This window comes from Callospermophilus lateralis, unplaced genomic scaffold (assembly GCF_048772815.1).
Source record: "Callospermophilus lateralis isolate mCalLat2 unplaced genomic scaffold, mCalLat2.hap1 Scaffold_84, whole genome shotgun sequence".
Lineage (NCBI taxonomy): Eukaryota > Metazoa > Chordata > Mammalia > Rodentia > Sciuridae > Callospermophilus > Callospermophilus lateralis.
The window spans coordinates 4,042,861-4,067,099 of NW_027516477.1; the positions used below are offsets into that span (position 1 = coordinate 4,042,861).

The window sequence follows — 24,239 nt, forward strand, 5'->3', positions numbered from 1 at the left end:
ATATGACATAGAAGTTCTTAATTATTTTTTACACTTAAAGAATTGGTTTATGGAAGAGTTATAGTGAATTATTTTTTCCTTCAAAAAACTAGCTCTCAAAAGTAAGTTTTTAGACTCTGAAGAATAATCTTATCTCAATAAAATATTCACTAACATCTATGACAGTGATGAGGGGAAAGGACACAAAATTAGGACAACAGGAGGTGTCATTTGGACAGGTCCAAAGCCAGTATGTCCCTGTGGGCCATTCTGGGGGATCCACACACATTACTCTTATGATTCTGCATCCTTGTCTTTCTCTCACTCTTCCCTTTTCTTTTTAATTTCTGTCCTGTCCCTTTCACTGTCCCTCATGATGGACTGAATGTGTATGGGCACCTCAAATTCACATTGACATCCTAATCTCCAACATGGTAATAGTTGAAGGTGAGGCTTTGGGGAGATAATCAGGTCCTGAGCATGGAATTAGCACCCTTTTAAAGGAATCTACCCGCTTGCCCCCTTTCGACCCTGTGAGGATATAATAGAAAGACAGGTCTGCAACCTGTCCTTCCCCAGAACTCAAACACATTGACAAGTTGATCTCAGCCTCTAACACCATAGAAATAAATCTATGTATTTTATAAATTTATGAGGATAATCTCTGGTACTTTTTATAGAGTCTGAACTGGCACCCCTAGTTCTATGTACAGAGTAGGTCAGAGAAACCAAAACAACAAAACAAATTTTACCAAGATGTATTGAGTGCTGACACTACTGGGCACCATGCTAGTAAAAGTGAACACATTACTTCATGGCACCTACCAACGGTGATCTTACTGCATAAAGTGGGATCACTATTTTATAGATGGAGAAACCAAGGCAGAGAAAGGTATGCAACCTGCTCAGGGCCATACAGCTGTCATGATAGAGAACAATTTGAGTTCTGGACAGGCAGCTCACAATTTTAATCACATCTATGTAGATCTATGAAGGACTCCTGAAGGGGAGCCTTGAGCTTGTTCAATATAGCCCTTTGGGCAAGTGAGGAAATGAATTTAGACAACCCTATTCCTCCAGATTTTCAGCAAAATTTCAAAGATGGCTGCCTTGATCTGATAGGTTGCCTTACTGACTTAAAAAACAACAACAACAACAACAAAAAAAACCTTTTCTCATCTTCTCAGTACTACTACAGAGATAAAGTGAGCTTCTAAAAGGAGGGAATAAGTCTGGAGGGAAGAAACACATAAGTACTACCTTTTCTTATCTGAAGTCTAACTTGTGTCAAAGACTCAACCACCATTACCATTATTGTTTAGGTTTTAAGGACTCACTTTTTCAGAATGGGATGACAGACAGGAACTTTTCACTGCTCTTGCCATCATCCCCTCACACTCCAGACCCCTCTTCCCACCTTGGTTTGCAATATTTGGACAAGAAAAAAAGACTTCCTTTCACTAGCCAGGCAATTTCCTGTTGGGCTTTGTGAGGAGCCCAGCTACCAAGCAGTTAATGACAGCTAATTGCTCTCCCTTCCTACATGGGATGCTTCTGTAGTCCTCAGGTCAGGAGTTATTGGGTACAAATGAGGCCCCATTAGCCTTAATTGCCCAATTCCAGTGTCTCTTAGTTCCCTCTCCAGGGATTCATTCAATATTATGTAAAAGTTTCTGGGATCTTCTATGGGGTTTCTCACCTATGTGTAAGAACATGTCTGTGGTCTCTGAGTGCAGCTGGTCATCTGCCAAGGTGGCTGGCAGCTGCTCTGACCACTGAGCACCCAAACATCTTGTGTAGGACACAAAGGAGTTCTACTAGTGCCTAAAGCTGTTCTTCTGGGAAGATGCTGCCCCATCTGTGAGGCAAGCTCATATGCAACCTCAAACTAAAACAAAACAAACAAACAAATGCCAAGAGACCAAAATAGCACACATTGTACTCAAACCAAAATGTCAGTCTTGCTTATTGCAAAAGTGGGTGGGGGGAAGGTAGCTCCTGTTCACAGGGGTACCTGTAATTCCTGAAGCAGGGCTGGAGACCAGGTTCAATGTGGCTTTTGTTCCTAAAATAACTTATTCTGGTATTTAGAAATTCTTTACTGTTGATCTCTTGGTCAATGTCAAGAACAAAATTGGTAAACCATATGTATACTATGAAATGAATACATGTATACTATGAAATGACAATGAAAAGTCATTACCAACAAGATTTGTAAAGTGAAACACGGAAAAAAGAACAAAAAATGTAATAGTCATTGAAATACAAATGCTATTTGGTAGACTTTCAGATAAGAAGATAACATTAACTACTGTTTCAGAATCAACTCTGATGTGGTGACTACAAAGGCAACCAGTTGATTGCACATGACAAAGTTAAATTTCAAGAAATCTGCATTCACTAAAAATTTAACAAGAAGCTCCTTATTAAGGGTTGGGGTTCTAAGAAGACACTTGAATCAAGATGAAGTATTGGCCTAGTTTGGAGAGTATGTTAATTTTCTTTTGGTAATAATTTTAGAAATCATAGGTTTTCTTTTCCAGGCAATTATTTCAATGAATCAATTGGGGTTTTGAGAAATGATTAAATGAGGTTCAATTTGGTTTCAGGTTCAGCAAAATGAGATCATTCATTCTGTTTTTGGTTCAGTTCAGGTCAAGTCTCCTGGTTAAATCAGACCAGTAGGCATGGGGATAATACATTTTTATGCCTTTTCTTTCCCTCATCCTTTCTTCTACTTTTCTTTTCCAAACATTTGTGGACCTGAGAAACTAATGTGACTCCATTTTAAAAATAAATAAATAAATAACAGCAGCTTCTATCTCAAGGCCTGTCCTAAGGAAGGGGGCCTGACCCTTGTCCTTGGAAAAATCCACAGAGCACTCCTAAGCACATACCCACCTTGCTGAGTTGTTTGTCTGTAAATAACAGGAGAGGTCTGTGGTGCCAGGTGTCCCTGACTCAGTTAGGCTAGGTGAAGACCCATGGCAACCCCCCTAGCAACCTCCAATCAGCATAAGACAGGGAAAATACCTGGAATGCCAGATGACCCACCCCAGTAGTTTATGGTGGTTGATAACATGTTGGGAAACCATGTAGTTTAGCACGTACACCCCTCATCACTTAAACCAATCAGTTCAAAGGAATCCCCCTCATGTACTAGCCAATCACCCTTACCCAACTTGTTCCCACCAGTGAATGTGCTAATCAATGATTTTCCCGAGATATGGAATGATTTGCTGTGTTATGTTGTGACATATAGAGTATCCCCCCAAAACCTATAAAATCTCACTGAACAAAGGACCGGGATTGGTTGTGAATTGGCTGCATTGGGATTGGTTGTGAATCCAGGCTCCAGCTTGCAATAAAGACTCTTGTGTGATTGCAATGTATTCTGCTCCTGGAGGTCTACTGGGGTCTCACAAATCTGGCATAACAGACCATTTTCTCATCACACTGAACTTTTCTGTATTGTGTAATAACTTTTTCTCTCCCCTCACAAGTTGTATTTATACTCAGCAACCCGAGTTCCCATAAGAACTACTGGAATAGTAATATGTTCCTTCCAGCACAAAACACATATTTCTCTTATTTATACTTTTAGTTTCATTAAACTAAACTACCATATATGAAGATGAAGCAGATAACCAAGCCTGGAACAAAAATGGCAGGTATTCTGAGGGTAACTCTGTCTCCCGCAACACAAATGCCTAGAGCAAAGCTGAACTGAGTTCCAATATAAAGTCAAGTGGTTAAGAATGGGGCACATTAGAACAGGTTTTCCAAGGAACAGCTTAAATGGAAAAATTGTAAGATCAATGATTGTGAGGATAACATAAAGAAAAAAAAATTTATTTCTTTGACATTTTAGAATTGGAGTATAGAATCAGCATTAATGTGATGTTGACTGTTGAAAGATACAGATTCTTCCTGGACACAAGAAGAATAAGTCCGCAGATCTCTCTTACCTGTTATAGTGGCTTTGTTGATGGATGGTTGGTTGCACATTGGTGATCTTCTGACAAAGAAAAAAATACAAAGCAGTAAGTACGTGGTCCTTGTTGATTTGAGTATGTGCTGAGTCATTTTAGATATGAAATTTTAATTTTAAGGATTATTATTTTTTTTTGAAAAGCAAAGTATCCCTTTTATTATAATTTCTTTTTACACAACCTTTTCAACCTAGATTCAGGTATCTTAACTACCCATCTCTTTCATCAAAGGAGAAGGGTCCTGCACATTACAATAGGCAAAAAAGGCTTTCAGGAAATAAAATATTTTCAATTGATCCATTACAATTTTTCAATTTTCTTGAGTACATTGGAAAGTGGGAAAGACAGGAGGAAAAAATGGTACTGCAAACAATGAGACTGTAATAATCTTATTTAGGTTGGTAGTATATTTTATGATTTTTTTCCCTCCAAACAGGTACAAAGGAGGTTCAAGTGCTCTATGTGGATGCTTTCTATACCTAAATAATTTTCTTATTCCCAGTACTCCCAGCCAGTATCTAAACTGTCTGAAACATATTAAGATTGTTCAAAATAACCCTGGGCAATCACAAGCAAGGGAGAAGTACATCTTCTAGAAATACCGAATAGTGACATCTCAATGACATTATCAGAATTTAGAAATGCCAATTCAAGCTGGAGAATATGACATGGCAAGTTATTAAAAAGGTAACAAAATTAGACTAATAAAGAGTATGAAATACAGATTTTCAAGATTAAAAGAGGTCCTTGGAGAGACAATGAAATAAACAATGGCAGGGGGAGCAGAACATAAATGGGGCTTAGATAGTTTACTTATATAGACTCTTTACTATGATAGCATTCCTTTCTCAAAAGGAAAAATATAAACTCCATGAAAAATATTTTAAAATTTATTGCAAACTGCTACAATAATTTATTGTCAGCAAATGGTAGCTGTGAAAGAGGATTTCCACCCCCAACAAAGGGGAAGGATAGGAGTTTCCAATTGGAACTAACTAGTTGCTTTTTATGGGGAGGGGAGTGTGATACAAAGGAGAACATATTCCCCCATCCCAGAGAAGTGACTTTCCCCCCGTTAATGCAGTTTGCTTTTGTATAGGTGGCTAAAATATCTGATGACTAACCAGTGCAAGTGAAGTTCATGAAGACAAAGTCTAGGTGTGACAAAGACAAAAAGGTAAGTGTGGGATATAGATGCTAGTTAGTGAAACAGTATAAAACGGAACTTTGTTGTAGACCCACTCAATCCATCTTAGTATTTTCAAATCCACTCAATATACCAAATTAAAACTGCAAACCCCTCGCTGTGGGCAGGAAAGCATATTCTGCATCCCTTCTATCTTTTCTGTATCCTTTCTATCCTAATTCCATGTTCTACCCTCACATTGGAGAGATGGCAGATCTGCAACACTCTGAAACAATAGTGCATGTAAGACTATTTACTGTAGGTGTCTCACTCCCTATTCCCTGGCATCCCAACCACCAACACTAGTGGGTGTACAGTAAGCCTCTTTCAGAGATGACATTGTTACCCCCCTTTTGGAAAAAAATAAATTAAAGAGAAAACTGACAAATTTGGTAGTTTTAGTGTTTGTGAAAAACAAGTTGTTCCTTATTTTGTTCTCAGCAAAACTTCATTCTTTCCAACAGCCATCACACATTTCTGACAATAAACAAATAGGGTAAGTTTTCAATTCTGGCTTCTGAGGTACATAGGATAGGAATTGCCCTTCTAAGACTCTAAAAATCAGTCAAAATAAAATAAGTTTTTAGTCTTTTGAGAGTTACAAGCTTGTACAAAAATGCCCATGTATAGTAATAAGCAATCCACACCCCATGAAAATCTATCTGAAGGGAAGTGGTAATTTCCAGAACTTCAGGTGAAAGCCAAAGCCATTATCATATAGCCTAACTTTGTCTACTGAAGTCTTTTCTGAGGTCTTACTAAAAGAGAAACAAATCAGCAGTTTTCTTTGACTTACTTAGGATTCTTACACTTTGTTCTTTCTCTAAATGTCTAATAGGGAGCTGCCGCAAACCAATGATAAAGCAAAGCAAAAAACAAAAACAACAAAACAAACCAAAACAACCAACAGGCAAGAAGGGTGATATATAAAAGGAAATGATAGAGACAAAAGGAAATTCACAAGAAAAAAAAATCTCATATCTGTAATTCAGACCTGAACAACCATCCTCATCCCCTCAAAATTCCTTAAATCTCAATGCTCTTAAAATCTCAAAGAGCACATTGGTTACCACAAACCCATTATCCTTCCCTAAGAAGGCTTCCAAAAAAAAGCACTAGGCTATTGTAGTGATTTTGTTAATGCTGAGGACCAGCTTTCTTTAAAGGCCACTGGAGAGCTATGATTTTAGAGGCTGGCTGTGCTTTTCAACCCTATGCCTTACCTTCAAAGTACCTCTTGTGGAAAGGATCCCATGTCAGAATAATCTAATCTCTCCCAGCCCCACAAAATATAGCAACGAAGACCCTCCCCCCCCAAAAAAATCAGACTTTCCATTAATAAATAAGAAATCTCAGGTTCCACAACACAAAAACACACATGTTCAAAGTGCAAATTTCTGCCATTAGCCTGGGACTTTTCTCACTGTCTCACTAATACACAGCCCTATCTTACAGTCAAAAAGACTGTGTAGAGGGCAGCCCCCTCCCTCTTGGGAGCCTGCTTCCAAGCAAATAAGCACCATTAAGAGCCATATGAAGGTTTGGGAGGGGGAATGAGGTGCTGGGATCAAAGAGGCGGGAGGTGGTCCACATGTATCCTTCCTTTCCAAAACCCAGTGGGGAATGGAGAAAGAGGGGTGAGAAACATGTGCTGTTTTAACAGCACATCCTGTTAAGGGGCCTAAAGTGCCAAGTCAAGCTGCCAGCCTCCAGAGATTAGAATTACATAGTATTTGAGGATAAGTGTGTTGCAGTGGGTAGAAGCCAGAACCATAGGGCAGCAGTGGAAGAGAAGATAGGATTGAAAGGACAGTAGTATACTATTGAGTCAAAAGCTGATCCAGAGCACATCAGAGTTACGGGTTGGAAAGGGGATCTGCCAATTGAGCATAAGTCTGCTGCTGGCTGGAACCGAGTATGAGGATTAACCCTCACTTTTAGAGCTGCTGCTGCTTTTTGTCTACCTTTCTGTTAAAGGCAACATCAATTTTATAAGAGGGAGAACAGAGGGAGCTCTTGGGATGGGGTTTGTGTGTGCTGTGATCCACAAGGGAAAGAGCAGGCCCTTCAGTTATTTTACTAGATTTTAAATGCTTTAAATTTTTTTTGTCCTTTTTATCTTTTAAATACAAAGTCTGAACTGTCCCAGCGTCCAAAGTCTTCCTTTCCACTAAGGTCCAGTAGAGTCTGAATCTTCAATCAGAACCTCTGTGGTAGCACCGAGAATATCCGAGTTCATGACCAGCCCTTCAGTGCCCCCACTGCTGCCACTTCCCACAAAGATCTTTCCATCAGCCATCAGGCTCACCCGTTCTGTCCCACTGCAGTACGACTTTGACATCCCTTCAGCTTCTAGCAGCAGGCACTCTCCAGAAGTTGAATTTCCCAAGGGTTCAGGAAGAAGAGGAAGACCCTGACCATCTGCAGGTTGTGTCAGGGACTCTGGGTTAGTGCCCAGAATATCTGTGCTGGTGATGAGGGCGCCTGCATTGGCAGCCAGAGCTTCTGCAATCAGCACCTCAGGGTGGCTTTTTGCTTTGTGTGCCACTATGCTGTCCTTCTTCTCAAATTTTTTGCCACAGATATTGCAAGAAAACTGGTAGAAGGAGTCTGCATCATGCTTCTTCATGTGCCAATTAAGGGATGCCTTTTGTCGACAAGTAAATCCACAGATCTCACATTGTAATGGCTTCTCGCCAGTGTGAATCATCCTGTGCACTGCCAGATTGTGGGAACTCTTGAAGGCCCGAGCACAATACTCACAGATATAATCCCTTTGATCAGTATGATGTTTGGCATGTCGCAGAAGTTGTTTCTGGAGCCTAAAGAGTCGTCCACAGGAGGGATGGGGACATACATATTTCTTCTTCAGCAAATGCTGGTATTTAATGTGATGCTGCAAATAGTGAGGGTGAGCAAGAACAGTTCCACATCCTTCCATCTCACAACGGACATATTGAATTGGAGGTTTTTTCCTCCTTTTGGGTAAACGTGGACTTTTGTCATCTTTTTGCCTTCTTCCTCTCTTCCTAGGAGGTTCCTCATCTTCCCTAATTTCATTCTCTTCTTTCACCTCCACTTCTACTTCCATTTTAATTTCTTTCTTTTCTTTCTCTTCTTTCACCTTCCCTGATTTTCTCCGTGGCTTTGGGGTTTCCCTTTCTAAGTGAGGTCTGTAGGTCTTATCTCTTGGATCATCTTTAAATGGTATTTCTTCTTCACTGATTAGCATTTCTTCTTCCTCCTCCTCTTCCTCATCACTGATGCCACCAGAAGACTGATGTTCTTCTGCAACTTCATAATCAAGCTGATCTGTAATTGGTTCTGACTTGCAGATGAGCTGCAATGACCCAGTCTTGGAGCGAGAACTTCGAGTGTTTTCTGTATCTCGAAGGCAAGAGATAGATGTCCTGGTACTACTGCACCAGCCCCGGCTAGGTCTAGATGCAGCAACGGAAACTTCCTGAGGGAGAGCAGACTCGTCTTCTTCCTCTTTCTCTTCCTTAGGATCTTTATCAGTTGTTATTTTTTCTACGCATAGGAGTCACGGACTCTTCTTGCCCTGAACTGGAGACGGGGCCTTCGCGGCCTGGGACTGCTGCCCTGGGGCGTCGAGAGGCCTGGCGCTGGGGCTGCTCCTCCGCGGGTGGGGATACTCGGCCTTCCTCCGGCGGGACACAGCAGCGGCGGCGGCGGCGGCTGCAGCGGCTCGGCCTCGGTCCCGACCTCCCCTCAGCACGCGGCTGCTCGAGGTCCCCGCAGGCGCCGCCGCCGCCGCCACCTCAAGGGGCCGTTGTTGGGTCTCCTCTGGAGCCGCCTTGGCCCCCGCCTCTCCCCCTTCCTGGTCCTGCTGCTCCGGGGGTCTCGGCTCTTCCGTCTCCCCAGGCATCGGGGCTTGTCCGTCCCCCACCCCCTCGTTCCAGGCGGTGGAGGCGGAGGCCGCCGCAGCCGCGACGCTGCTCCCCCCGCCCCCCTCGCCTCCCGGAGCGTCCGACTCACTCTCTTAAGGATTATTTTTAAGTTAGGAGATGCAAATGAAGATTTCCTTCAGATTTCCTTCAGTCAATTCTTGGGGACCCTTTTACTAAATCTCAGATCATACGTATCAAATTTTTAAAACAGTTAAGTCTCATGGTGATAGACATTGGGGAAGATTATGATGTTCATGTTACAGGAACATGATGACTATATTCAATTAAGCTAGGGTTTACATAGGTAACACAGACTTTCTGAATTTAGAAAAGTAGTCAAATTATCACTGTTTTCCTTAAAACAGTGCTAAGAATCTTTGATTTTGAAATAAAGCCTCAGAAGTGCACGATTCTTTCTAAAGTATCTTAGAGAAGGTATTTATTTTTTTTTCCTATTTTCTTACATTGAGAAACATTTCTGATACATGTGTTAGAGAGGTATTTTGACAAGTTGTATAAACATATGCTATAGAGATTTTAGAAATATTGTAAACCTAAGATATTTAAATAGATTCCATCTAGTATTCTTTCCTACTTTTTAACAGATGTTTGCCAGGTTCCACAAGATGATTATAAACACCTTGAGGTAAAAAAACAAAAACAAAAAACAAACAAAAATATATATATGTATGTGTGTAATATATAATGATTAATTCATATTCCCTTCAAAGCCCAGCACTTGTGCGCGCGCGCACACACACACACACACACACACACACACACACGACCTCAACTATTTTACAGATATCCCTGAATGTATGTATTTTAAAGTGTTTTTAAAGATGGCAACAAGTTAAAAGCTATCAATTATATATATCAACAAGTTAAAAGTTAACAATGTATCTGGTATTGAATCAGTGCTCAATAAATTATGTTGAAAAAATATCATTTATGGATTGTCCAAAGTTTTTTGGAATATAACTTTATAAAATCGTTACTTATAATTGATAGCTTTTAACTTGTTGCCATCTTTTAAAATACTTTAAAAATAGATATATTAAGGGATATCTGTAAAATAGTTGAGGTTGTGTGTGTGTGTGTGTGTGTGTGTGTGTGTTTCTTCTAGTGGCTACACTTAATAAGCACTTAGTGTCTGTCACACACTATACTAAATGAGCACTTTAAATGAATTATCTCACTTAATCCTGACAAAAATTCTCAAGGCTGATAGAATCATTGTTCTCATTTTACCAGTGAGAAAAACAAATCTTTGGGAAGTTGAAAATCTGTTCCAAGCCAGCAGAGATTTGAATCAAGGTAATGTGACTTTAGGCTGCACTCTACTCTTTGTCTTAGCTTGGGATGCTTTTGTGGAAGCTGAATGGATAACCACACAGATATGCAGTTGGCAGCAGACTCTCTAATGCTGAAGATGATGACTATCCTAGCAGGTCTGGGGGATGCTTACAGAAAGCACTTAGGTGTTGTAAATTCTCTCTTGTTCTACTCAGCGTCTGGTTCTGGGTCATCGCTCTTAAGTTTATTGGTGTCAGCTTGGGATTGAATTTTTGTGTTTGATTGAAAATACACCATGATTCATTTCTGACTTATTTTAGTTTTTTTTTAAGTTATGAAAATAAAAGTCTGTGCTGGGATATAGCTCAGTGGTAGAAAACTTGCTTAGCATGTGTAAGTCTCTGGGTTGATCCCCAGCACCATAGAAGTGAGAGAAAGAAAAGAAATTAAAAATATAAATTTGAACTTGATAAATGCTGTATTTAAAAAAGGTCAATGTTTTAAACTGCTGCTTTGAAATAGCTCTGTTTTCTATACTAGCAGTTACCTTCTTGCTGAGAGTTTGTTATTCAGATGAGTTTGGGGATATTCAGGATGATATAGTTATAGACTAGAGTTTATTCAAATGACTCAAATATTGATGTCTGAGAATGTTTTTTAGTCCTTGCTCTGTGAAAATTTTGAAAACATTGACTTTTTGTCTGGGAAAATACCTTATCCTTTTTTATAGTTTTGGAAAACCAAATGGTTGACTTGCTACTAATTCTCATTTTATCAATCCTACCACTGACACTTGGGAACTTGACATCTTAATAAATAACAAGCAGAAAATATTAATCACTGGATTCATGGTAACTTGACAGATTATTTTTAAAAAGAATGAGCCACAATTTATTCTTGGAATAAAAAAAATCTAAATGGCACAAAAGAGCAAGAAGTTCACAAGAAACCATTAGTGGGCTAACACCAGAGCTCTTGGATGAGTTCTTCCTAGACACCTACCCTAAAGCAAAAAACAAAACAAAACAACAAAAAACAAACAAACAAACAAACAAAAAACCCAAGTTCTTAGATGAGTTCTTCCTAGACTCCTTTCCTAAAGCAAATAAAAAGGTAGTCTGTGAAAGGCAGCACAGGTCTTCTTCAAATTCTAACTGTGAGCTTGGAAATATTCTAGTGGCACAGGGAGTGCAGGGCAATTGAATCCTGATTCTTTCAGAATCATCATGCCATGTACCAGTGGCATCCTCTTTGCTAATACCAAGCACAACAGAGTCCAGCTGTGTGGAGATTGAATTCTACTATTCCGACACCCCAGGAAGCTAATTTGGTTTGAATTAATAAAGGAGGTACAAATCTGCATTGACCAAAAAGGAGACCATGCACTGGCTTTCACTTAGAGTCTACCAGATGATATTGTAATTCAATGTCTCCATGGGCATTGCGTAGTTAGTCAAAGAAGGTGTAAGTTCAGGTGTTAGCTATGATTTTCTCACTCCCTCCTTTCCATTTTAATATATTCTGTGCCTGTAAATCTGTTGAGAACTTCTGCCTTGTATAGAATGGGCCTGAGGACATTTCTTTGGAGATAGAAGGACCAGTGTGATACTTTCACACCTGTTTGATTAAGTGTTTGTTATATTAAATGCTTGCACTCAGGTGACCACATCCAAAGGAAATTTATAGGGCATTAGTTTCTTGTTTGCCTTTTAGAGACAAGACCTCGATTTCTTACTGAAATTTGAGACTGCAAGTTTTAGTGGCAACCAATAATTTTGTTTTTCCTTCAGAGCTAAGAATTTCTAGAAGGTTGTGTTTGTACCCATAACCTACTGAATAGCAAAGGCCTCAGGGCTATTGAGGTCAGCCTGATGTTTTACAACTGGCCATGTTGTATAGACAACACAACTGGAGATAAATGGTTTCTTCATGACACACCCTCAGGCTTTAAATGCTGAATGGCCACTTTACACTTTCAGTCAACAAGCATTTGCAGAGATTTAGAAATGAGGTGTCCCCAAAAGTTCATGTGTGAGAAAATGCAAATGAGGTTAAATGAGAGCTGTAACCTAATTAGTAACTTAAACCTCTGAAATGGATTAACTGGGTGGTAACTGAAGACAGGTAGGATGTGGCTAGCGAAGACTGGTCACTGGGAGTGTGCCTTTGGGGTTTATATTTTGTCTCTGGTAAATGGAGCTCTTTGGCTCTCTCTGCTTTCTGTTGGCGATGTTTTGAGCTGCTTTCTTCCTCCACATCCTTCTATCATGATGTTCTGCCTCATCTAGGGCCCAGAGCTATGCGGTCAGCCATCTGTGGACTGAGACCTCTATAACTATCAGTGAGCCCCAAATAAATTTCCCCTCTTCCATAGTTTGTGTTGGGTATTTTGGTCACAGCAATGAAAAATCTGACTAAAACAGAGAAATTATTCTGTGTTCTGATAGGCACTGGGAATAGGAATGTGAACCAGCCACACCCCTGCTCTTGGGGAACTGACATTGCTGAGGATCAACCAGGTGATCAGGCAAGTAATGCACAGGGAGAAATGTGCTTGAATAACAGGATGCAACCAGACAGAGTGGGAAAGACATGCCAGCCAGCTAGGGCTGGTCACTTTGTGTCTATATCTGGCAGTGTGAGGGACAGTGCCCCCAAAGCAATTATACTTAAACTGTGATGAGAAGAATGAACCAGTTAGTCAAGTGGAAAAGAAGAAGGAGAAGGTAAATGTTCAAGCTGAGGGAAAGACAATCGAACCAGGGTTCTAGGTTCCATCTCAGTTATTTCTGTTGTGGCACTTCCACTATTTTTTTAAATTTCTTTTTTAGAAAAGTTTTCTCTATCAGAGGAAGTACTTGCCTAATGGCCATAGCTTCTTGTTAATCAGGGAAATGTGGATTGTAGAGGTAAACTATGTTATTATGGAGTGGAAAAGTTCAGTTTTTTCATGTTCTTTAAGAAGTAGTTAACTAGTATAAAATAATATAGACTCAGATATACCATAATCCCTAATAAGTTTCTACTCACTGTCCTCTTAATATTGATTTGATTTTTTTGTTTGTTTTGTTTTGGAAAATTCTTCCAGGCTGATAATCTTAACACTTTATTATAAATAGTACTTTAAAAAATAACAGATATTAGAATAATAGTTTATCAGTTTTCTCATTTAATTTTGCAAAATTTACTTCCTTCTTTTTGATTTTTTAGATTTATCAGGATCCTCCAAGTAAAAAAAAACATTGTAGTTGTAGATAGACAGAACATCTTTATTTTACTTTTTAAAATTTTTATGTGGTGCTGAGGATCGAACCCAATGCTTCACGCATGCTAGGCAAGCGCTCTGTCACTGAGCTACAGCCCCAGCTCCAAAATCCCCCAATTTTAAATCATTTTCCATTTCAAGTTTCCCTCTCTCAAACACTTCTATTGTTATCACATTAATCTCAATTTTATTAATTGCCTCATAAATGCTGCTGCTCAGAGAGTCAATGACAGCAGGAGAATCAAAGATCTTTGTTGAGATCTGGTGTTTTTCCAGTTAATTGTTGTCTTAGAATTAACGGTATGACTTTGAGATATCATTAAGGCATGATGAGATTATTTGCCTGTGGCTAATTTATGAAATAAGCCAAAACTATAAAGTTACTTTGAGTATAAATTACTGGTTAGAAGACAAATCACGCCAGGTAATTTCTGACAGAAATATTGATTTGTCATACTGTTTCATTTCTGATGTTAGAATCACCACCACACTGTATTTATAGTGAATTAGCAGGGTATCATCTGATGTCTTGTTAATGTCCATGGTTAGATTGCATGGCAGTGACTCAGAGAAATTTAATATTTTGTCTTGAGTTCAATTCAAATTGAGATGACATTCTTTAAAATCTCAGCAAAACAGAGGGAATAAAGAATAACTTACTTGCTAGGCGCTCGATCTTGCAAATTAGTTAATGCAGCAAAATTGTTTCGTACAGTTCGCAGGCTGGCTAAGACCTACAACAAAAAGAAATTCTAGAAATGTCTTAAACTGGGGTCATCTTAAATGCAATTAAGAATGGTTTGTTAAGAGGAAATCTGATAATGCTTAAAACTTAATTTCATATACCACTAAAGAATCTACTAGCACTTAGCAAAGCTTGTATGCATCCATATGAAATCCACAGAGATCACACTGTCAAAATTTTCCAGAAATCCCTTTTCATTATCTACAAATGTGGTCACAGCAGCAGCAGTCTCCATAGCATTCCTGTATTCCCAAGTCACTAACACAATATCCCAAACAAACATGTATGTTGCATCTTATGCATATATGAAATAGTGTAGTATAAAATACTAATGAAGCTTACTTTAAGGATAAAAATAAAAATTATTCCAAAATTCTCTTTAAGAATATATCAAGAGGGCTGGGGTTGTGGCTCAGTGGTAGAGTTCTTGCCTAGAATGTATGAGGCATTGGTTTCGATCCTCAACACTACATAAAAGTAAATAAATTAAATAAAGGCATTCATCTACAACTTAAAGAAGAAGAAGAAGAAGAAGAAGAAGAAGAAGAAGAAGAAGAAGGAGGAGGAGGAGGAGGAGGAGGAGGAGGAGGAGGAGAAGGAGAAGAAGAAGAAGAGAAAAAAAAAAGAATTCACGAAGAGTTCCATAATTTGCAATCAGTAAGCTAAGTAAATCTTAGATCGCTTTTCAGCTTTGCCATGTGTCTGTACCAGCTAGTGCACAGATGGTCTTTTCCTTGGTTAAGACTGTGAATGACAAGAAGTCCCCAAGAAGGTATTTCTTACACAAAATGCAACTGCTCTCTCTCTCTCTGTCTCTCTCTGTCTCTGTCTCTGTCTCTCTCTCTCTCTCTCTCTCTCTCTCTCTATATATATATATATATATATATATATATATATATATATATATATATATATATATATAAACACACACACACACACGCACACACACACACCACACACTTCCTGGAACACAGAAAATACTCAATAAAATGGCATTGTATGAATGAATACCTAGATGAAATATATCTACACATATGACAAGGCAGGAAAACGATGCCACCACCTCTGATAGCCCCCTTTCTTAATTCCAGTTGGGACTAGAAGGTGGCCAAGGAATGGAAGTGAGCCTAGGAGAGAAAAGTTGCATGAATCTACTGCCCCTGGCTTTTTCCTAGAATGGGCTCATTTTCTCAGGGTGGATCCTAAATTAGGTGGAATTACAGGTGTTCTGGATGTAAACCAGAATGCTAAATTTAGCTAAAATATGTCTTGGTAATTACTAGGGTATTGCACAACAAACCAGGCTGCCTGAATCTGTTAAGTATTAAATGTGTGAACCTGAACAAGTTATGCAAGCCTCTCCATACCTCAGTTTCCTTTAATACAAGCTGTAACAGGATTGGAGTGTGAATTAGAAGAAATGACAGGTTAGGTGTCAAGAAAAAGCACTCAGTGTGGGTGATTTTATTGGGGAAGCATTTCACTTGATTAATGATTTGGCACACACACAGGGAATTTATTTAGTGACTATGAGTGGTACTAAAGGGGCCCCCCAAATTCTAATTGCTCTATGGGCTCCAGAATTGTTCCAGAGTTTTTTTTTCCATCTGGCATGGATCTAAAGTCAGTTTATATTTTTTTCCAAGACAAAAATGTTTCAGACTTCAAAAACCAAAAAATTGACATTAATTTGTGTTGGTCAATGGAAGTTTGTGCATTGGGACAGTGACCTACAGCATTTCCCCTGAAGGAATCTGTGGTGCTTCCTAAGGAGCCAGCCATGATTAACTCAGTCACTGGAAAATCCTGGCTCATTACCACACATAAACAACCCACAGCTCTGAAAGGTCACACTGCCTATGATAGAATATTCAAATAGCTAACTGCTGACATCAGACTACGATGTCTTTCAACAGGCATGGAATCTTGACTGATGCAGAAATAAATTGGATAAATGATCCACTGTCATTAAATCATGCAGACTTAATTTATATTTTAAGAAGTGAATACTGAACACATTTGAAAAGCATTTTAAATAAGATTATTACACCAGCTAATTGATCCCTTTTCTAGGCAAAAATTTTAACTTCAGAATTCTGAGGATTTTATCATAATATGCTGTTGTAAATTCACTGCATTTGACCGCTGGTAAATAGAAATGATATTGTAGGTAAATCATATTCCATGCTCATTTGAGAGGAAATTAATTCATGAAAGGAAACATTAGTTCATAAAAGAAATATTTTCTGTAGAGAAATTTTGCCTGTGTTATAATAATAAAGATATTAAACTGGATTATTTTGTTTTGGATTTTAAGTTTTATGTATTTATTTTGAATAAATCTTATATTTGCTTGCTGTAGACTTTAAGTAGAAACATAACTATCCAGCAAAAAGTCTCATCTCAATAATTAAGCCAAAATCAAACTTATTGTTATATATGCGATAGATGAACATGGAAAGGGATACTTCAGTGGCATTAAAATATTCATATCATTCTATTTCTTAAACTGTTTATTATTATGATGATGATTATTTATGCTTTATATAATCACTAGATATATTCTTTCATATGTATGAACTATCTCAAAACAAACAAAAAATAAAAATGGAAGAAAAAGTTCCCCCATCCCAGTCCCTCCTTATGGCATCCAGTTGCAGTCACTGAGACTGACTTTGAGGTTGTGTCTTACAGTTTGCTTTTACAAACAAACACTTCTGTAGTAAATAGCCCTGAGGATACATCATTCCCTGTGTGTGCAAGTCCTAAGTCATTGTGGCTTTCTCTCTCTCTCTCTCTCTCTCTCTCTCTCTCTCTCTCTCTTTCTCTGTGTGTGTGTGGGGGGGGGTAGGACAAGCAGTATTTTATAAATTTTTAGATTAAGTGTTAATTATTATCCTTAGCCAAAGTATAAATAAAAGTTTATATTTGCCAAAGTATAAATAAGAGTTTTAGATCTTTTAAGGGGTGCTTCCTAGGGAATCCTTATCCTAAATATAACTGGGTTTGTCTTTGCAGAACATAAAGAGGTAGGTAACTGTTGCTGGGGAGAAGAAATGAAAATAGTTTTACTGGAGCCCCTGAGTTAAGGTTCCGTTATTTTTTGCTTTTGTTCCAGGGCTGTTCTCACTCCCCATAAATTCAGCTCTCTAAGAGATTTAGTCAGAGCTTTATTGCCCCTATAATTTTCTTCCCTTCTTAATGTTGTTAACCAAAGAAATCCCTGAGGTTTCTTCCACGTGGCTCAGTGGCAGAAAATTAAGGTCACTGCTTTCTCTTCTTCTCCTACAAGTAAAATGTAACCAAACAAGATCAAAAATACCTCCGGAATGATGAGAAATATACACACCTTAGGAAAGAAATACTGATAGTACTACAGAAAAATTGTAGACAGAGATGATCTGCGTACTGGCCTGTGGGGTGGGATGTTATTTATACAGAGTTCTCAAACTTTTTTATGTGCTCTTAAACATCTGTTGATCAGTTGGATTTACCAAAATTGACAGAAAAATGTGGACTTCATGAATCAGTAATGCACAGCCTCAAGGAGAGTTCTGAGGATTGTTTTTCAATTCATGTACACCTTATGCCACTAGGTGGCGGTAAAACACAGACTGAGATTCTTGTGGGGTGGGTGTATCCTGCGTGAAATGAAAGTATTCCTGATCCAGGTTTTAATTTCAGAAGAAATGCTGGAGTCAACCTAGAATTATGTACAAGATAAAAAGTTTATTTTGATAGAAGAGAAAATATCTTTCCACTTATGTTTTTGTTGAACCATATAAAATTGTTTTGGTTATGTCAAAAAGTTATTGACAATTTCCTATGAATGACTGTAAGAGTTCAGATACCTAGAAAGATGCTAGTTGCCATTTATATTAATGAAGTCCAATGAAATGCTGAGGGAATAAAAGCACCTGAAATGAGACCCCTCTTTTCTTCCATTGCTTCACAGAGAGGGCCTGGTGGGCCCAGCAAACTTGGGGACTGTGATGAGATCATAAAAATCTCTGTGGGGTGAAATATTTCAAAAAATATTGGTAATGTCCTACTACTATAATTAACGTTCTACAGTATTAATAACTACTATATTGTTTCCTGAAAGTATTCTGGGTGCTGTATTTTTGTCAGAGAAGGCAAAATAATGTGGGTATTCCTGCCTAGTCTTCCTGGGTTGGGCATGTCTCTCTAGACTGACTGATGTGAGGCACTCCCCAGGGAGTCAGGATAATGTTTGGGTGGGGGTTTCCTGTCTTTTGCTTCATTAAAGATTCCACTTCTTTCAATATTACAGACTTTCAGATGAGAATTCCAGGAGACTTAGAGTCTTAGGTTGTCATCATTGCAAACAGTGGGACTCGAGGCCAGAGACCGCTGACTCCAGTATTCAGCAGTGTTGTGCCTCCTTGGTGCTCTTGGGCCCCCAGGAACTCTGGCCAAGTTTTATTCTTGTGGGAGGAAAAGGGCAGATACCAAAACAGAATTTCAGTTTTGAGATTGATGTATACAAACTAATTAAAGTTGGAACTTTTTCTGGGGCTCAAAGAGATTCAGAAATTATATGGAAAAGTCTAAGCCACCAGAGGCAGAAGATAGTTCAGGCTGACCCCTAGCAAAAACTTTACTCTAACAGTGTTCTTCACATTAGAATAAAACATAGAGGGATTTGTAAGATCCTTCTTGAAAATTAGGCCTAACCAAGATGTTCTAGGTTCAGCTCCATCCAACAAAATGGGATATATCTTTTGGTGACTTCCTAAATTCTCTTGTAATTTAGTATTTAATTCTTCTCAAAACCCAAAAGGCCATAATTTAGAAATAATAGGGCAGGATCCTTTCATGTTTCGGGGCTGCACTCAGGCCTAAAGAAATGGGTTTTCAAGAAGACAAAGATGAGTTGGAGGAAGGTCCTTGACCATTTTGGACAATCGTGGCCTGTTTTTAAGATCATAAGGAAAGTCGTAACACCCAGAAAAAACAAACCTAAATGGATAGTAAGTAAGAAAGAAAATGTGAGCAGTAGTTGTTTGGGGATGGTGAATTGTGGGAAATTTTCTTCCTTTTGCTTATATTAGTTTTTCTAAAGTTTGTATGCAGAAACATTTTGAGAGCAATGTGGCTCTCCCTGCAAATTTTATTTTATTTTTAATAGTCTTTAGTTATAGATGGACACAATACCTTTATTTTTTTATCTTTATGTGGTTCTGAGGATCAAACCCAGTGCCTTACCCATGCTAGGCGAGTGCTCCACCATGGAGCCACAACCTCAGGCCTCCCTGCAAATTTTCACCAAAATTTAGTGTAAAATTATGAATCCAAAACATAATAGGAAGAGGGTATGATTCTTTGGCCTACTTGATAAGACATTTTCCTGTGCAAGTTGGCTAAAATCAGTTATGGTATAGCAGAACAAATAATGTTGGCATAACTTCAAGCAATATAAATATATTCCATTTTTGGAATTATAATATTTAACATTAAGTGGTAAGTGCTCTGCCCTGTATTACACACTCTTTTTCTGAGGAGAGGACAATTAAGTCAACAAAATATGCCAGCTGGACCCAACTGGGCTTTTAGTCTTACCTGCTTCTGCAATGATACCCCATCAGTGCTAAAACTGCTCAGTATTAAAAAGCCTTTTATTTCTTATATTTTAGTACAGCTTCCCAGATCTAATACCCCAGGAAAAATCCATTTATGAAAACTGTGGTGAAGCCACTTAAAAAGAATTCACAGCCCCTGGGGCAACGACCACCTTCAGCAAGGTGAATGAGTCCCTCAGTTGATGATAAGTAAAATCTCCTTAAGTATATTTCAGATTACTTTTAGGCATCAGATATATCTGAATATTACAAAGAATTAGTTTATGTTCAAAGTTCCAGTTTCAAGGGTATTAATCATTGTAAAATAACATTTATGGCTAAATGATGTTTTGTATATAAAATATGTATAAACGTCCCAATATAGAGAAATTTGAGTAGTTGTTTTGGAGATTATAGGTACACTATAGATGTCTAATCATGTAAAAGGATAGACTTCTTTAGAATTTAACTAAAGGCAGGAGCCAAGTTAAATTTATTAATTTGTTAGAGTTTAGTAAATATTACTTGAAGAAGCCAGAATATTACATACAGATTTTTTTCCATTTTTTACAACATCCTTAGATTTATTTTTCTTACAATAATATCTAGAGATTTTAGTTTTAGCTAGCTCCCTGAGTAAACTCATGATGGGATGATTGGTTCTACATTTAGTGATGGTTGTTTATATTGTTTTACCTGATTTTGCCTGTCCATCTAGCTCTCAGCTCTTAGTTATAAAATTATAAATTCTCAATAGGAGTTAATTACAAACTGTTTCATTAAAAGTTTGCTATCACAAATATGATTAAAATGTAAGAGTGTAAATTTTTTTGACACAGAAGTACAAGCACTATAAAGAATTCGTGATCTCCAGCAAAAGGACTTGAGCATATGGAATGGATGGTGATCATCATCTGTTCTTAATTGCCTGCATTATTATTTTTTAGTTGTCAATGGACCTTTATTGTATTTATTTATGTGTGGTGCTGAGAATTGAACCAGTGCCTCACATATGCCGGGCAAGTGCTCTACCACTGAGATATGACCCCAGCCCACCTGCACTAATTTTTAAAATCACCATTAGACATTTTATTTATGAATTAATTACAATTGTGGTCTAAATTATTTTATGAATTTTTAAGAACTTAAAACTGCAAAATCACATTGTTCCAACATTATTATTATTCATTTAAAAAAATTATACCTAAGATGACATTTAGGAAGAAAAGAGCAATTTCATCTCTATACAATTAAACCAGTTTTAATTAAAATTTAATAAACATTAAAATTTTTAGGATTCTTGTGAATATTTTGCATGACCAGTATTATTTTAATCTTTTAACATCTTATGAGGTGGGTACTCCTGCAATTATAATTTAAAAGAGGAGGAAGTAAGACTTGGAAAAGTTCAGTGACTTCCTCAAAGTCATTCAGAAAAGTTAAATGAGTTGCTCAAGGTGCTACTTCTATTTCTGACCTACCTCTAGTTACAATTTGTATAACTTCTCAGCACTGCTTGTATTTCAACATTTAAACATTTCTTCTCAGTCAGTATTGATTTTAAATCTGCTTCATGACCCAGTTTAAATAAGTTTCAAACAATTCTGTCCCTAGTTATCTACATCAGGGGCTATCAACTTCTCTTACACACAGTAAAAATACTGTGGCCTTTGAAAAAATACAAATTCTTGGATCTCCAGATTATTTGAAATCCACAGGCATGCAGCCTGGGCATCGGGATGAGTTATCTAGGGGAGTCTGTCTTGCATCTAGGGTTGAGAATCACTCCAGAACACTTCAAATCATCTCATCACCTTCTTGCACCTATGTCATGTGATTAAAGTATTTTCATGATTTGTATGCTGTAAACAAACACAGATCACTGTGCTAACTCTTTGTGCCAATGACACATGTATAAAGGAGTAAATAAGGTATCAGGTTGAACCGTATGATTGAATTTCAAGCAATGATCATGTACCTCATTTTATTAAATGTAGTTTAATCCACAATAAAGCCTTCTGATTCTAATGCCTGTATCAGTTAAGAAATATGGGCCTATTTATGTTCTCTATCTCTAGGGTAATTTGCTATTTGAAGCAAAGACAATCTTTGGGTCTACCACAATTTAAAGAAAACAGATCTCTAGGGCCAAAGTCACATTTTCTAGCGTTGCCTATGAGTTACTTGGATGAACCACACAATTTGCATTTATAATTTCATTTACTTTAAAACTAAATCGAGCAACAGAACAAATCCTCCAAAACCAATTTCCAGATCTGTAAGAAGTCGGCCTGCTTACCGAAGTATGCTTACCTGAGCAAAAGGAGTCACAATCAAGTCATCTCCATGTCTGAAAAATAAACCAAATCCCATGTTAGAAGTCATCAACAACTCTACGACTAGTTTTAATCAATATTCCATGCTAAGTTCCAATGTTAAGTTTCATAAATCCCCATAGAGAATTACAATAATTCCATCCTTATTCTTCAGGACATGTTCTTCTCAGACACTGGGTTGAAAATGCATCCTCTTGGATTTTGAACCGTTATCCAGCTACCTAGGTGAAAAGAGTGACTCCATCATCCATCAATGTCACTGTTGCCTTTGGGGGCTAACAGGGTACACTATGGTAGAAACAATTCCAGTGCTGGGGCCTGGGCTTTACTCTTGCCTCTTAGTATAATTATTAGTCAGGGGTGCTGTGGAAGGAAGCAGCAGCCTCAGTAGCTTTTGTGAGAGGACCCTGGCCCAAGTATTTGAAGATGATTAGCGTTGCGTGCTCTGCATCATCCTCTGGAAGTGTTGGACAAGCCAGGAACTATAGATGACATGGAACTGCATCATATACTAATAAAAACCCCGTGAAACTTTTCAACTGACTCATGTCTCAGCCTCCATAGTTACAGGGGAATGTTACCCCATGTGTGCTGTTGCTACAGCAACCTCAGCCACACCAGGCCTGCGATATAGAAGCAAGGTGTCAGCATGACGTGACTTGGAGGGATAGAGAAAGTCAAGAAAAGTTGTGCAATGTTCTACTTAGAAGAAAGTGAGAAACTTGGGCCTGCAATTCTTTCTTGGTATTTCCTAGCATAAATAGTTCAACAGCAGCATGTCCCTATCTTCATGGGCTACTTCTTGATCTAGAGAGCCAAAGCTTTTGAATCAAGTGTAAGCAGTTATTCTGCACAGAAAGCTTCCTGAACATTACTTTCACTGAAAATAGTGCAACTGACCTGTCTATTTGCTCATTCACAATCTGAAAATAACCTGAGTGACCTAAAACAATGCTTACGAAACGTGGTACAGCATAAAGAGCACGGGGAGAATGTTCGCCATGATCACCAATGACAAAGAGACTAATTGCTGTGGTCACCATCAAATTATACAGAGCTCTTGAAAGTCAAAATGTGGAAAAATAGAAGAAAAAGACGGAAAAGCACTTCAAAAGAGGCATGTGTCATTTTCCTTTCCATTGGTTCCAGAACCACATTTTCAAGGGACATCTGTTATTTTTTTATTCATAGAATCCTACGTGCTATGAAGTTTGGACATCAAGTTTTACCATAATTTTATAGAGGAAGCAATGGAGGTTCAAAGAGATCAGAAGGTCTAGAAGCAAATAAATGGTATCTCCAGGATGTCAGTCCAAAAAGGTCTTCTGAGGCCAAACCCAGAAAGGCTCTTTCCTAGAAGAATGGCCCAGAGTGAAGTGGGCCGGTGTACTGAAGCAGTAAGAAAGCCAGTGTCCCAGAGGCAGCTGGCAAGAGGAGACAAAGCCAAAGAGGCAGAGGAATCATCTGAGTGAGGAAGAATATGACACATTCGAGGAGCTACAATGCATAGCTGAGCGATTGTAGTAAATGCATTGCAGGGTAGGAAATGCAAGAAGAGTGGCAGGTGGTGAGCCAGGCTGCAGATCACTGAGCCCTTGTACATGTAAGAAAAGCCTGGGATTTTACTTTCTGATGGGAGTGAGAGTTGGGAATTCTGACCCCGCCATGTTCTCGGTATATATACTGTGCAAGTTATTAAACTTCTCTTTCTCTTGGTCTCTTCATCTGTAAAATGGAGATGATAGTCCATACATAATGTTATTTGAGGATTAAGTGACCGATGTTCAGGTATTCAGAATGTGTTTAGCTTAAAATTCGATAAATTTAGTAGTCTATAATTAGTAATAGTAAATATTATTTATATTCCAATGGCTTTTGTTTTCTTATGCAGTTAGGAAATTTAAAAGACTCAGAAAACTAATACTTAGTTAAGAACTTTAAAGCCAT

At 38.2% G+C, this 24,239-nt stretch overlaps 2 protein-coding genes across 2 annotated transcripts in view; both read right to left on the reverse strand.

The window, feature by feature from the left end:
- Nucleotides 1-24,239, reverse strand: part of LOC143641087 (3',5'-cyclic-AMP phosphodiesterase 4D-like) — a 195,964-nt gene that overhangs the window by 151,490 nt on the left and 20,235 nt on the right. Inside the window, exons 3-5 of the mRNA XM_077108497.1 lie at nucleotides 22,270-22,306; nucleotides 14,290-14,363; nucleotides 3,948-3,997 (exon numbers count right to left, since the gene is read on the reverse strand). Of these exons, the coding sequence (XP_076964612.1) occupies nucleotides 3,948-3,997; nucleotides 14,290-14,363; nucleotides 22,270-22,306 (161 nt within the window). The remainder of the gene's footprint in view (nucleotides 1-3,947; nucleotides 3,998-14,289; nucleotides 14,364-22,269; nucleotides 22,307-24,239) is intronic.
- On the reverse strand, nucleotides 7,188-9,046 carry LOC143641092 (E3 ubiquitin-protein ligase ZFP91-like). Its single transcript, XM_077108501.1, is given in 1 exon segment — nucleotides 7,188-9,046. A coding segment is annotated over 1 exon segment (1,719 nt). The 3' UTR covers nucleotides 7,188-7,327.